Source organism: Papilio machaon, chromosome Z (assembly GCF_912999745.1).
Source record: "Papilio machaon chromosome Z, ilPapMach1.1, whole genome shotgun sequence".
Lineage (NCBI taxonomy): Eukaryota > Metazoa > Arthropoda > Insecta > Lepidoptera > Papilionidae > Papilio > Papilio machaon.
In genome coordinates, this window is record NC_060016.1 from 9,546,390 (window position 1) to 9,562,506 (window position 16,117).

Here is a 16,117-nt window from a genome sequence, read left to right on the forward strand (position 1 = left end):
AGTTTAGAAATAAATTTTTATCAAAGCTATAATGTTGTTTTTAAAAGCATAAAGATAAAATTCCATGTAACTTCAATCCCACTTCGCCATTCAATAAACTAATCACTGACCGATTTAATGATAAAAAAAAATCATGCTGATAACTTGAGTTTGTAATTTAACGACCACTTATCTCACCTATTTTTACCTTGGATAAAAATTATTTAATTTTTTCTTGATACTATGTCACAGCCCTGTCAGTGTCTTCAACCGTATGCTATGCTGTGTTGATCTGGTCCACATTGAGATGTGTTATAAATCTCAATCGCATCTGCAACGCAGGACGCAGCTTCCTAATCACGTTTTCAACTTCATTCTTCATAATATCACCAACAAACATGTATTTTATATGATAACTGGACAATGGTTAAAGATTTAACAACAAATATATTCATACAATATTTTATTAATGTCACTCTCTGCTATAAAACTTCAAAATCTATTATTGACTTCGGCTGTAATTCAAAAACTGCTGGATCATTTTTGATGTGAAACATCTATAGGCTCACTTGTAAACCGAATTGTTGGCGTGGCGACGCTTGCCGTGGCGACGGGTCGCCACGCTATACTGAGGTATACATATATATATATTTTATGTGTAGTAGAGTGTACGGTGTGACGACGCGTCGCCACGCTATACTGAGGTATACATTATTATTATAATTATTATTATCATTATCATCATCATTATTATTTATTTAATTATAATATTTTATGCATATTACTTGTACACACACGATGTTTCACATCTGCCAGGCGTCCCATGACGGCTCACAAGTTTTTTTTTATATAGTGGATCCTACAGCTGTATTTAGCTTAGTATTGACTTTACAAATTTACTACCTATCGCTCGCGATTCCATCTGTGCGGATAAAAAACTTAGTAAGTATTAAGTATTTTTCCAGAATGTTCTACAGCTATACATTCTAACAATACTCCATTCATCCATACATCCATTTATAATATTAGTACAATTGAAAAGGATACAGCAAGTCACATATGGGGTCGACGTATTGCAAATGCGGTTGCAACTTGTCTATATGGGCGAGTAACTCGTATAGAGTCAGAGTAATGTCCATAACAACTCTAGATATATCAGAGTTGAATCGCTGCAGGAACGGACCCACCATATGACAGAGGAACAACAGTTGCGTTTCTGTTCTGATCTCTGGAGCCAGTTTCTCTTTCACGAAGCTGTAATGTTAAGATTTTATGTAAGAAATGTAAAATAAATGACACAGAACTTCAAAGATACAATATCATTTAAAAAAGATAAAGTTCATATCAATCAAAATTAATAATAAGATAAAAAGATGTATATTAATGTAGACATCATTCGATAAAGCATTATCTATATCTATATATATATACAAGCTTTTGCCCGCGACTCCGTCCGCGCGGAATAAAAATAGAAATCGGGGTAAAAATGATCCTATGTCCGTTTCCTGGTTCTAAGCTACCTGCCCACCAATTTTCAGTCAAATCGATTCAGCCGTTCTTGAGTTATAAATAGTGTAATATCTATCTATATATATATATATAAAAGAAAGTCGTGTTAGTTACACTATTTATAACTCAAGATAGGTCGAACTGATTTAGCTGAAAATTGATGGGGAGGCAGCTTAGAACTAGGAGACGGACATAGGAACCCCTTTATCTTGTGTGCATTTTTTTTTATACCGCGCGGACGGAGTCGCTTCTAAAAGCTAGTAATACATTAAAAAAAACTTACGTAGGAACCTGAATGATTTGTCCTGTACCAGCATGGTACCATATAGCGTGACCCAAAGCAAGTGTCAAACTATATTTGTTTTCTAACATTGTGGCATTAGTTGTCTTCAAATTGAATATCTGGAATGGACTTTCAGAGTATGGCCACTCTATCATTTCGTTACTAGTTATAAGTTCCAAAATCTTGTCATGTATCACATTCCAATATGGATCAGGTAACGCCGCCATTATAAGTCCCACGGCGTTTACCCATAACTGTATCTTAGTGGTGGGTATCACTACAAAACCACTGGTAATAATTTCAAGTAGACTGTTCCCAACAACATTCGGTGGGAAAGGTAAAGACATCAATTCCACACAAGTCACATATAATGCATGAGCGGAAGGATTTGGATATTCATTGAAACGCCAATCTGTATTCGGAAAGTGTGACTGACCGGTCATTGCTGGAATTTTATTAAGGATTTTTTTTTTTGTTATTTAACTGACATACTCAGAGTCTATAAGTTTTCCTTAAGGAATGAATACCTGACTATATCCTAAACTCCGAGAAAGTACGAATGGAATCACATCGCAAAGTTTTAGGTCACATAGTAAATCAAGTATATACAAAATCTGCACATCGACTAGTCAAATGAAAAGAGTTCCATCTATTCTCAAAAGATCTATTAAAAGACTAGCTGTTACCCGCGATTTCATCTGTGAGGGATAAAAAAAATCAGTAAGTAGCCTATATGTTCTTTTAGACAATGTTCTATATCTGTGTAACAAATATCCATCCATACAAACTTTCGTATTAATATTTCTAATATAATAAATGCGAATGTTTAGATGGATGTTTGAAGGTATCTCCGGAATGGCTCAACGGATCTTGATGAAATTTGGCACAGATATAGAACATAGTCTGGAATAACACATAGGCTACCAATAAAGTTTTTTTTAATTGCCCTCGGACAGAATCGCGGGAGATATCTAGAATAAAGACGATAAACGACAAAAGATCTTAACAAATTTAATAAAAATATACAAAAAAAAGGATACTGTCAACCATTCTATTGACGAGACTTAGATAATAATTCAAATCTGGTGTCCAACTAGTCGCGTCAACTTCAGGTCTGGCTAGATATGACTGGAATGCTTCTGTAGTCGCCCAACCGGTAGGTCTGACATCTTTTAATGAACCTAGCACAGCGTTAACTAACTTACGTTTAAGTAACGGTTTATCACGCAACTTTAATTCGTAGTAATGTAGTGTGTTGTAAAGGAACGTTATCGGACGATCTGAAAATAAAGGTTTGGATTTTTTTTAAAGTATATCTGTTTTACAAAGCATGTTGAAAAATGACTATACATACTAGAAAAAAAATTATGATTTTTTTTCAGTATTTTTTCATTCACATTTTTATGAAAAAGCTAGAAATACCACTTCTGAAATTGTGAAAAAAGGCAAACAAAAACCATGTCAAGACTTAATCTGGATTAAAACTGACAAATTTCTTAAAAAAGCTATACTTAAAAATTAGTAATACTATAAGCATATTACGTCACTTAATAGCAATTAAGTGACGTTATTGTTTCCATATTTAACAAAAAAAATTAAAACAATACCAAACAATTATAAAAGTACTAAATTATATAACTTACCGTGAAATTTGTACAAATAACCGATATGTTCCAGCAATTGCTCCAAGTTCTTACTAACTTGTGGTATCTCTAAATGTCTGTGCACAACAACATCTAGCACTGGGATGATACGTAGACAAACATTACTCAGATAAACTGGTATAGTACCACCATATGTACCACTTGCTTCCTCCGGAGCAAACTTCTCCGGATACTTCCTATGGAATGCCAAATGTTTTTCGTACCTGAAAATATAACAATAAAATAACATAAAATAAATAAATAAAATCCAATTTATTAACCAAAAACCAAACAAATTACTATTACAAAAGATATCCATTAAAGAGAAAAAAAAGATCAGCTTGTCACTGAAGGACGCGCTAGTTTTCAGCCTCCCCATAGTTACTCTTACAAGTTGCAGATAATTTAGTACAGGGACAGTTGAGAGTTCAGCCATTCATGCAATCATGTGTGTGCGCGTGTGTATGTGAAATACATAGAAATACATACATATATACATACAATAATTATTTTAAAAAACATCAATATTATACAATTACATGTACTATTAAATTTAAAATTTTTAAATCATAGCAAAAACTTCAACAAACTCAATTCAGCTATTTTGTAGTCGTATATAAATTTTGTTAATAAATTTGGAAAATTAGCAACACTATAAAGAGGAAGTGGATTTATAGAAAGGGGAAATATTCTCTGTCCATGCGTTTCCTCCTCCGGCAACACATCTCAAATAACTGATGTCTGTGATCAGCGGTCGTTTCATTATTTCGACAAATTTAGGTGACCAAATTATATTTATCATCTATTAATATAAAAAATTATATAATTATTACCAATTATTTTGCTTCCAATGTTCCGGAGAGTTTTCCTTCACAAAATCTTGAGCTCGATTCCTCAACTCTGATCCTTTCAGAAGAAGCAGCTGAATAATGTACAAACACACCTGGCTCTCATTGCCGTCTAGATTTGGACGTAAGACCTGAAAAAAAAATTAGACTTCAATCACAAATATTAGAAAGAAATATCTCCGTTATTTATAAGGAAAATGTTAAAAACTCAATTAATTTGTATTTAAAATTTTCCTTGCCGTGAAATCCCACTGCTTAATTTATATGACATAATTAATCTCTGAAATTTGATTTAAAAAAAATACTCACAAGGCACAAAACCAATCTATCAATTGTAACAATATTATATTTCCAAACAATATCATTAATGGCGTCCACACATTTGTTGATATGTGGTCCACCCGCTGGGTTTGTCACTTCATACATTAAATAATCACAAAACTTGCGTACATGAGCTGAAAATGCTCTTGCACCAATGCGTTCTAGGATCCTAAAAACAAAAAAAAACCGCCAAATAGTAATACAACGTTCAGATGAAAATTTTTTTTTTGGAACGAAGTTCCTTATCGCGCGTTGTGAAAGGGGGCTAGACGGAAAAAATTCTTACGAAAAGTTGTCACGACACTTTTTGCTATAGTAAGTATGTTAACGACGAATGAGCGCTACTTCACCATGGCAACGACATGACAATATTTATCGAAAATTCATATAAATAAAATGTACTTCTTGTGAAGAATTAAGTTTTTTATTCATAGAATAAACATTGGTTCCTTCACTAATTAATAGAAAGGAACTTCGTTCCATCCGGGTGTCCCAACACACCTCTCAAGTTTTTTTAACTTATGGTTTACACGTCGGATAAAATTTTCAGTTTATAGTAATAAATGCAAAATTTCATTTCCAATTTAAAAATTATCGTAGCACTTAAAGTATTAATAATATATCGTAATTTAGTAAATAAATATCTTACTTGAAAGCTATAGGATTGATTCTATTTGTTTCGAATATAATCTTCCATAATAGACATAGAAAGAGTGGTGCTCCGGGTACAGAGAAATGTGATACTATATCATTATCATTGGCCATAGACGACCATTTTCTATATTCTTCTTCGACGAATTTCTTTAGAAGCTGTTTATTTTCTTTCGGTGCTGGATTCTGTTACAAAAAATAATAATAAAAAATAGACTTATATCACATAATATATATACATAATTATCACAGAAGAAAAAAGATAAAACAATAAAAACCCACGGTAATAATACATACAGTAAAGCATTTTTTTTATTTTATAATTTCATCTTAGATTATACGGGTCTACAAAAAAAAAATCTAGAAACAAAAATGGATCTATCATCATATCAAAGTATTCTGGTACCAAACAAAAATTAAAAAAAAGAGTATGTAGTTTTTGAAAAATAAATGTAGCAACAATACAATATACAACAAAAATTGTATATTAATAAAAATAAATTAAAAAACATTTTATATGTATGCTTACCTGTGAAAAGAACTCTACAAGTACAGGCGGGAAACATTGCAATGTGTGCTGTGACCAATTGTGTGGGGTATTTGTCATTATAGTTGTTAGTAACTCCTTCACAGCAGCACTATCGCTACCTGTAATATATCAGTTGAACATGAAAGAGGATTCTCGCTTGAATAATAAAAGATATAGAAACCTCTATAAGCGAGAGTCATTGTATGGTACCAACGGAAAACCTCCATAAGCGAGAAAGTCAGGTTTTAGATAAATAAGAAAAACATTACTGTCCTTTAGACTCTTACATATCCAAGTTTGACTTTTTATATAATATTTATTAAATAACTAGCTATATCCTATCGTTTTACCCGCGCCATTCATCAATTAACACTAACATTAACAAATAATTGTGCCAACAAATAAAAAAAAATAAAAAAAAACTTATTCAAATCACATCAGTAGTTAAAGAGGTAAGTAATGAAATTTCTCCTTTTTTATTTACATTTTAAAAGCGTTTCTTTTCACTTTATAATTTCTTGACTTGTCACTACATAAATAGTTTAAGATAATTAAAAAAAATTGAAATTACCACAGACAATTTCATCTCCGTAAACTATATTAAAGTACAAATAAAAACAAAAAGAAACATTACCGGTTCCAGTCATATGAATGCCTCTAGCTAATGTTAGTACAAGAACTCTATTGAGTTCCTCACTGTCCGCTGACACTAGTGACTTTGGTTCTGACACAACACGAGACATCTGCAGTTGTACTCCGGAACTTCCCAAGCTTGTAATCAGACGTAACGCCGTACTTTCAAAACTGAGAAAGGAAAAATTAAAACATAGTTATTAATATAAAAACAAAAACATTAAGATTTATTAATTCCTAATTATCTCAAACCGAGTACTAGGATATGGTTCTGTCGAAAGGTAAAACTTGAACCCACTACCATAAATCGATAGTCTCCTTAATCATTGAGCTATTGGTGCTTTCTAATACATACCATAGTTGTAATTGAGTTTGATTTGCTTGCGGACAGGCGGCTAATGAATGTAGATGTGAGAGTAGAGTTACTCTGTAATGCGTCTGTATATGATGGATACGATATGAAAACATATCCAGCAAGTTGTGTAGGATGCCCCACGCGTGGGACTTAAACACGGTTGGTAGCAGTTGATCTGTGGGCATAAGTAATATTATTATTAATACTTAATATAACAAATACAACTGTCAGTAATACCTTCTTTATGTATTAGATTTGTGTAAATCAGCTCTGAATCGGTTCAAAATTTCAGATCACATAGTCTTCAACTGTTGAGCAACAACTAAAATGACAGCTCATTACGATGTATTCTAACTATATGAGCCGCGACGGCTTTCTTGGTGACCCACAGATTATAATATAAATATGCAGCTACAAATTGAGCTGATCTGTAAGCCGGTTCACTGGTCTGCTTTACACATGAACCGTGAACTGATGCAAACCTTTAATTTTAGTAGAGTCAAAAAAAAAAACGAATTTCACTACAGTCTAAGTCACAATTTCCACTGATAAAAATATAAAATAGTGTCATGACCATTATTAACAGAATTTGTCATTAATCAGTTTAAAACATTTAGGCCTTAATTTGCTGTGAGATTATTTATTATTTACCTTTGAAGAATTAACATGTCTAAATAGTTTATTTATCAGAAAGTGTACTTACTGATAAACCCTTTAATTCCTAAGGATTCAATCTCGGTATAAACAAGCAAGCGACTATATGTCTCCACAAGGGCTGGTGCCATCATACTGCTGCCGGGTAGATTAGTCTTGTTCTGTGCCAACTTTGCCACATGAGTAACTATGGAATGTATCACAGACATCTTGCAATGCAACGTCAAACTATCCAATATGCACATAGACAAAGGCATTGTTGGTAACGGTGTACCAGGATTACCATTAGGTAACGCTTTCTGAATGCCAAATAAAGTTTCTATTATAATTCCCATCGGTCTGGTATAACATTCCTGTTTTGTTGAGTACGCATTACACAGTAATGGTATCCGATAGTCACCTCCCATTAATGCTGGTGTGTTATTAGATGACATGAGATGTTGCAGAAATCTGTAAAAGGTAAATAATTCATGCAAGTTATTTAATTCAATAATTAATTCCTATAAACTAAGATCTTTTGCTTAATGTTTTTAATGTGAAACATTTATAGGATCACTTGTAAACCGAATCGTTGGCGTGGCGACGCTTGCCGTGGCGACGGGTCGCCAAGCTATACTAAGGTATAATAACTAAATAAGGTATAATATTTTACGCTATACTGAGGTCTACATTATTATTATTATTTTATCATTATTTTATCATTATTGTCATTATTATCATTATTTTCTTATTCATTTATTATCTTATTATTTATATAATACATTTTATAAAAAAAAATTAACAAAATATATTATATAAAAAATAGTATACCACCGGCTGCGGAATCCCATTACTCAAACAACCAGTGGTCAGGGCTACAGAGACAGGAACCTCCTAACTATGCGTGCGGTTTCTAAAATAACTGCCTTTTGTATCAGGCCCTTAATCCAACTGTTTAGCGAGAGCTTCTTAAGATGTTGGTCGAAGCTCTTCGCTATCAGTCCATTCACCGATACGACTATCGGAATAATGGTAGTCGATTTCATACGCCACATGGCGGTAATCTCGTGAGCCAAGTCTAAGTATTTTAGTAATTTTTCTTTTTCAGCTTTCACGAGATTCTCGTCATGTGGAATAGTGACATCGACTAACATTACACAACCCTCAGACCGGTCTATTATTACTATATCGGGTCTATTGGCAGTAATAGTCCTATCTGTAATAATAGATCGATCCCAGTAGAGCGTGATATAGCTATTTTCCAGAACAGGAGAAGGTTGGTATTGGTAATAAGGTACCTCAGTATCCACAAGAGCATATTTAAGGGCAAGTTGCTGATGGATAATCTTGGCCACTTGGTTGTGTCTATGCAAGTATGCACCGTCCGCAAGTCGAGAACAACCGGAAACGATATGTCTAATAGACTCACCGGGACGACGACATGCCCGACAAATGTCAATCGTACCATCCTTTAGAATATGTTTTCGGTAGTTGTTCGTTACGATGACTTCGTCCATTATCATTGTTATTATCATTATCATTGTTATTATCATTATTATTTATTTAATTATGATATTTAATATTTATGCATATTACTTGTACACACACGATGTTTCACATTTGGCAGGCATGACGGCTCACAAGTTTTTTTTTTTTATCTACAATTTAATTATTACTGAATACTTACTCGTACTGCACTTTCAAATTTTGGGGCATTGACATAGTTTTATTATCAGTTTCAGCTTTCTTAAGTAAATGCATCCAAATACATACAACAGCCATCTGATGTGTACTGTGCGCTCTTGTCCAATCAGGTACAGGCAGAGGTTCCTTTTCAGGGTATAATAGCTCATGCAATTTTATAATGGGTAAGAAATCAGATAGTGGGTGCCTTTGAATACTACCCGATATAAACTGCAAAAGAACCCACATCAAATGATCTCTACCTTTCTTCAAGTTGTGTCCTGTAAGTTTGTTATGCAATCCCATAACAATGTTTGAAAAGGAAGCGAATCCAATCAATATTAAATATATAACTTGCGATGATAAATGTAGCCAGCACCAATGTGTTGAGGACATTTCGTCATCTTCATTTTCTTGTTCACTTTTTTCCATGGGTGAAATCATTAATTCAACAAGTTGATCTTCTAGCGCTATGCAGCGCTGTTTATGCTGTTTTTGTAAGCCAAGCATTGAACACATCATGTCCCTTGAGTATGGCTGTTGAATAACATGCCGTAAGAGAGCAATTTGTGGTTTTAGCAGTTCATCATCATATGGTAAGTTTCCTTTTAATGAAAATTTCAATGTTGTAGGATCGAGTCGCCAGGGGTTTATAAGATGGTCAGCATAACCTGAGAACTCAACCACAGGTAGCATACTTGAATGACCAATTATTGACACCATTTGGGCACATGGTCTAAAACTCTCTATAAAACTGGTAAATAAACTTGCCAACTCCTGCAATAATTTAAATAACTTTAAAGCAAATAAATATTGATTCAAACTCAGCTTTTCTGATTTGTTGTTAAGCTATTATATAAAATATTATTTCATTTTTTGTTGTTCAAAATAAGTCCTCTACGAGTTAAAACTCTTAAAAAACTCTATTAAGTCGTCATAAATAAATAAAGAGTTTGTATGAAAAAGGGATATAGATAAAACAAAAACTTACCCAATGTGGATAATGATTATTATCGGGATAGTCTTTCTGTATTTCTGTTACTATGAAGTATGCAGGTAGCAGTGAAGCATTACGGTCAAATATATACTCAATTACATTGTACAGTGCCTTCATCTGCGGTATGGTGCTTGAATTAAGTTTCATCGGTAAACTGTGTGCTTTCTCTCTGCATCCCTAAAAACATGAATCAGAGGTACAAAACATTAAACAAGTGAAAATTACTTCACTAAATCATCACATAGTGTTTGTTTAAATTTATTTTTAAATTGGAAAGAATTCAGTTAGACTAATTTCCTAGTGCAAAAAAGTCAAATCTGGATAAGCAAAAGTCCAAGAGACTACAACATTTTTCTCATTTATTAAGGTTACCCTCTAAAGAGCTTGAGTTCATCCTCTTTGGTCTGTCAGAACCAAACAATAGCTTTTGCATATCCATGTTCAATTGTCTGTTTAAAATTAACACAAAATAGTAGGCAATTAAAGAACAAAGATCCTGCTATGGTGATATCAGGAACAAGAGTCTTCCATCGAATGGACCAACTCAAATGTCCAAGTGCCTATTTCTCTACTCGTAGTTTATGACAGAATTATATTGGTTGTAATTTTCTCTACTTGACTACTTTTAACTTACCTTCATTATTTCTCTTACTCCTTTATAATCAACTCCACCTATTATCCTTCTTATGAGATTAAAACATTGAATCCAATAATCAGCATTCTGATAAATCAGATTGTCATTGCCCAAAATGCAGTCACAAACCATACTGCAAATAAATAATTATTTAATAATAATTTTATCATACTATATCTTACTAATTTACAAAGACAATATTTATTTGGTGCATGAATGGGCTCGTTCGACCGTTGCAACATCACAACCACACAGAAGACAGGCATAAAGTGGATTCCGCGTTTGGACCGATGAGTGCGGCGCCGGAGACCTAATCTTAGTCCACTTTCCCACCTATTTCTTTTACGGACATGTTGGGCAGGGGAAGTGGATTTGACGGAAGAGGAGATATCTGCAATTCCTGTGCAGCATCCGCATTCCTATGCAGGATATACTCTCTTTCTATGCATCCCTTCCTCTGTTGATTAAAGGTAGACAATGCATCTGCATGCAGATGTCTCTGGGCAGAGGTCACTTCGCTATTTAGATGGATTCAGGTGACAGCTTGCTCAAGTGCCACCTTATGAATGGATAAATGTTTGTTATAAGGTACCTCTAACCTTTCAAGCAAGGTAATTTTACATAGATGTACATAGCCTGGATGAACACATAGGCTACTAATGTATTTGTGGGTGACAACTAGTAATATTATAAATGCAAAAGTTTTGATGGATGGATGTTTATTATTATGTATCTATTAAACAGCGTATGGATCTTGATGAAATTTGGCACAAGTAAAGAACACATAGGCTTCTTACTTATTTTTTTAATTCCATGCAGATGACATTACAAGCAAAAGTTAATATATGATGGATATCAATTTTTATGGTGCAAACTGATAAAAATTAGACCCCACCACCACATGAGATACTATCAAGAGAGAAGGAGAGAACTAATAAATATGTTAAAATAAGACTACACTTACAGAAATAAAACAATAAACAGTTATTTAACAAATATATCATACCGTGCTTGTAGGATATTAGTATTGACTAAATTTTCCAGTATAGTCAGTAATTGTTTCATTTTATATTGATTTGTCTGAATGGCTGTGTGTGTCAAATACTGTCGGATGGCAGATTCTTGCAAATCTGCACTTAGACTTGTCATCATTGTACATAATTTCTTTTGATACATAGTTAATTTCTCATTTTCTTGTTCTGGTTTATATACAAGGTAACTACTGAATGCTTCTTCAACAGGCTCCACTCGCTAAAAAATAAAAGTCTAGTCAAGTTCTTCTCATAGTTCAGTATTGATACAAATAGACGAGGTAGAATGTATTAAAGTACGATTGGCACAAAATATTTAAATTTAAAATGTACTCTATCTTTCATTCATAATTTTACACAATTTTTTTTATAGTAAAATTGATTAGTACTAAATTCTAAAGATGACAATTGTGGTTATGTTTTAATATTAAATACTAAAATAATATGTTTAAAATACTGCGATTGTAATAACTTACCAGTATGTCACTGACAATATTCGTAATTTGTAAATCAGCCATTTTAAAATCTTATCTCTGCACTGTTTCGGTAATTATAACCTTATATCCACATTTCCAACAAAATATGACAAATAATAACATAGGAAATACTTAATTTTTCTAAATCTGCGTTAGAGCACAAAGGTAAATTTGAATACTAATAATAATATAGTTGAAAATTCCATGCCGAAAATTGTTAACAACTTACTACAATTGAAAGCTTGTGAAAACGAGAATTTTATCGTTTGACATTTAGTTTTGTATAGGTATCGACTGAAAGTTAGACTGACTCGGTTCAAATTCAAAGAGCATTTAAAAGACTCTGTGGGCATAAGACAAACTAAATTAAAACAGCTCACTAGCGCACCCCTGTCAACGTCAAAAATGTCAAAATCCTTCTATACTGGGTATGTTCCGATATGCACTGCGAGCACTGCACAGTACTATTACTGTAGAAAAATTCGTTCCATTATGGACTGCCAGTATACTCCCGCAGTACCCTAGGGAAATATATGACGTCATAAATCGCCGCCATATTCTACTGTGAGCACTGGCGTTTTCGAGGTAAGGTACTCACAGTACCTTGATCACGTGATCAATCAAAACCACTCGAGTGCCTTACGTCTTATAAACAAATCTACAGTTTAATTAGAAAATTTTAAAGTTTTGTAATTAGTTTGGATTAATAAATAAAACAATGGAAGAATTGCAAAAATTAACCTTATTAGACTGTGTTGATAATGAAAAACATATTCTTTTTTTTATGAAAAAGTACTTACTTTTATTAAATTATAAATTTATTTTTACAATTAATATTAATTAAAATATTTTTAATTTGACAGTACTCCAAAACAGTTATTTTTAATGTACTAGAAAACTTGAATACACTCATTTGAATGCTGCGTCAAAAAATGCGGCTGACAGTATACGGGATTGCGTTCCGTTTTAAATTGTAACCAGTATAACTGGCTATAAAGGAACGGCTTCACAGTATACTGAATTGACGTCACACTGTACAGTGGTCGCAGTGCATATCGGAACATACCCACTATATCGTGGCGGTCATCTTTTTTCTTTTATAGCATTTTCTATGTCTAAGTAGGTTTAATATAAATTATGACATAACCAACCGAGATAGCAGCGCCCCTCTCACCTATTCAGATATCCTTGTTTGACTATAACAATCTATTGACTTGCCTATTCCTTACTGCTTACTGGTAATTACAAAAATCTGACTGTAGTGTCTTTTTGGTTGAGTAACAATAATTATGAAAGTAAAAAAATACTGACCATTGTAAATTAGTTATCATAACACACTTTAAAATATTAAACATTGTAGTGGAAATAACATAAAGCACCTACCTACATTCTTAAATTAAAAATACACGAGCGCGCCTCTTTTTTTTAATTGTAAATGAACTTTTGGGAAATTATACCTATTTTAAAATCGTTTACCAAGAAAGAACTAATTTTGTCATAAATCACGATTGACTTAAACTTGCCTTCGCTTGGTGCCTGTGCCGCTAGCGCTAGAAAGTTGCGAAAAAAAAAACAAAGAGTTGCACCATGGATGCATAACGAGTGAGACAGAAAATTTTGTGCTGAATGTTGCAATAGGTATATTAGTGAATTTCTTATTTTAAGACTGTTGTATAATATAGTGAATAACTTATGTTTTCGTCAGAATATTTTTGTAAATTATTGTTCTTGAGGTGATGGAGTCACCGCCTTCTTTCTCTACACACTCTGAAGCACCACTGTTAAGTGAAGATAGTGGCCTTCTGATTACAAGTGGTTCATTTTCTAGTGACTCCGCAAGTGGATGGCATCATATCACGTCAGAGGTGAGTAGTAATAATGAGGCATTAAACATTAACTAATACAAACACCAAATAGGTTACAAACTTGTACTATTTACGTCTGCATGCCGTTACTAAGGGGTGTAAATAATAGTAACTATAACAAGTAAATAAAGGGTAACCTTTCTGAACTTTTGAAACTTTTATCATCAATTAATTGAGAAAGAAAATATTGAATATTTTTGAATTGATGACATTTTAAGGTTATAGAGTACTTGTATCGTAGTTTAACATTTTGAGATGTAAGAAAATTGGAATGCAATATGGACTTGTTATTGACTGCGCCGTGTGTACAAACAATGACAGTTTACGTAAACATGGAAATTACATAGCACAATTTAACTTTTTATAAACTTTACTTTTTAAATATCAATACATATATTTTTTTTAATATCTTGATGCTAAGTATATGCTATCTAGTATATCTAGAGATACAAAATTACCCACAAAAATACATTTATTGCAGAAATTAGTAATATTAAAATATTTCAAGATAGTACCATAGTTTTCCCAGTAGTAAAATAAGGTAGAAGTGAAAAAAGATTATTAAAACTTTCCAAACTAATCTATAAAGTGTCCAACAATATACAGATATGAATATAGAATAAATATGCATAAGTAAAAGATATGAAATTATAAACAACATTTTTAAACAAAATTTTAAATCTGATCCTTTTTGAATTTTGAAATTAAAATAAACTATGTACAGCTATTTGCAAGCATAGATTTTTTTATGATAACTTCTTGAAATACTTATTTACCTTAAAAATCTTCACTTAACAGTTTCCTTGCAAACACATTATCATACTTATTGAAGCCACAAATTTAAACATTTTATGAAAATAGAATAAACTAAAAACAATTGAATATACTTTGCCTTATTTATATTTTTACTATGCTGATAATATGGGTATGCGTTGCAATGAAACATAGGAATAGTGTTGAAATAATAACATCATACAATAATTGAGGAGCATCGGAACAAAAACCGATAAATTGCATTATGACATTATTTTATGATACTAATTTGTTGTGAACTTTTTGGGCATAATTTTACACTTTTTCATAAAAAACAACAATCTGATATATCAGTTTTTCTACCAAAACTCCTCCACTTGAAAATGAAAAATTTAATATTTTTACCTAGATTTTTGGTCTAGAATCACCTCATAGTAAAAAAAATGTGTGTAAAGTGATTTATAGTTTAGAATAATAAACAAATTTATATAAGACAAACATACAAAACATGATATTATATTTGATTAAGGTCATAAGTTTAACACAAAGGTGTCATTAACAACTGCTTCTGTTCTCAATACTGTTAAAAACTGTATATTTTATTTATAATGAAAAAGAAAATATACATTTTATTTAATTGTTAATGAATAAACGGAACTAAATTTTTTTTTATATTAAAATTATTTCAAGCAGTTTCTATGAAGCATTAGTCTTACTACTAGTTATTATACTTAACAATTGGATTGTGAATTTGATAGTCATAAATTAATCTTAATCTTGTCTAAATATGGGCAATGATAATCCTATATCAATGGTAAAATTTATAGACTTAAATCAATAATAATAGTTTTAGTTTACGTTGAACATGATATTCATGTAGAAGATGATCAAAATGATATACCTAATCAGTATATTCCGTTTCTATTTAGTTTCTATTTATTTTATTCGTTTCTATTTAGTCTATTTAGTTGAGTTCTCTTTGAATTACTTAGTTTATTCTTTCTAGTCTTATCTGAATTCATGTACTTTGGCAATTTGATTTAAAATGAAAGTTAAAATAAATGCCGTCGCTCATTACGTACATCCAGTCCCCCCTGCTGCGGGGAGCTGGCAGGAAGCGGAATAAACTAAATGGCGACAGGTTATGGGCTTAGCATCCATCCAGCCATCCAAACATTCGCATTTATAATATTCGTAAGATATTCATTTATTTTCTTATTATCTATATAATACATTTTTTAATTGAATAATATATATTATAAAAAAATAGTATATCAGCGGTTGCGGAATCTCA

At 32.2% G+C, this 16,117-nt stretch overlaps 2 protein-coding genes across 2 annotated transcripts in view; one reads left to right on the forward strand and one right to left on the reverse strand.

The window, feature by feature from the left end:
- Positions 1-90: 90 nt before the first annotated feature.
- Positions 91-12,379, reverse strand: LOC106717312 (mediator of RNA polymerase II transcription subunit 23). Its single transcript, XM_045685985.1, has 17 exons — positions 12,206-12,379; positions 11,705-11,949; positions 10,699-10,831; positions 10,059-10,241; positions 9,072-9,844; positions 7,455-7,855; positions 6,752-6,926; positions 6,398-6,567; positions 5,764-5,882; positions 5,233-5,420; positions 4,572-4,752; positions 4,248-4,393; positions 3,415-3,638; positions 2,812-3,051; positions 1,772-2,216; positions 1,027-1,233; positions 91-395 (listed from the first exon to the last, which is right to left on the reverse strand). The coding sequence occupies exons 1-17, from the start codon at positions 12,245-12,247 to the stop codon at positions 257-259; spliced, it is 4,011 nt and encodes a 1,336-aa protein (XP_045541941.1). The 5' UTR covers positions 12,248-12,379; the 3' UTR covers positions 91-256.
- Positions 12,380-13,849: 1,470 nt separating this feature from the next.
- The window catches only part of LOC106717315, a 43,500-nt gene continuing 41,232 nt past the window's right edge, over positions 13,850-16,117 (forward strand). Inside the window, exon 1 of the mRNA XM_014511158.2 lies at positions 13,850-14,070. Within this exon, the coding sequence (XP_014366644.2) occupies positions 13,942-14,070 (129 nt within the window). The 5' untranslated portion in view covers positions 13,850-13,941. The remainder of the gene's footprint in view (positions 14,071-16,117) is intronic.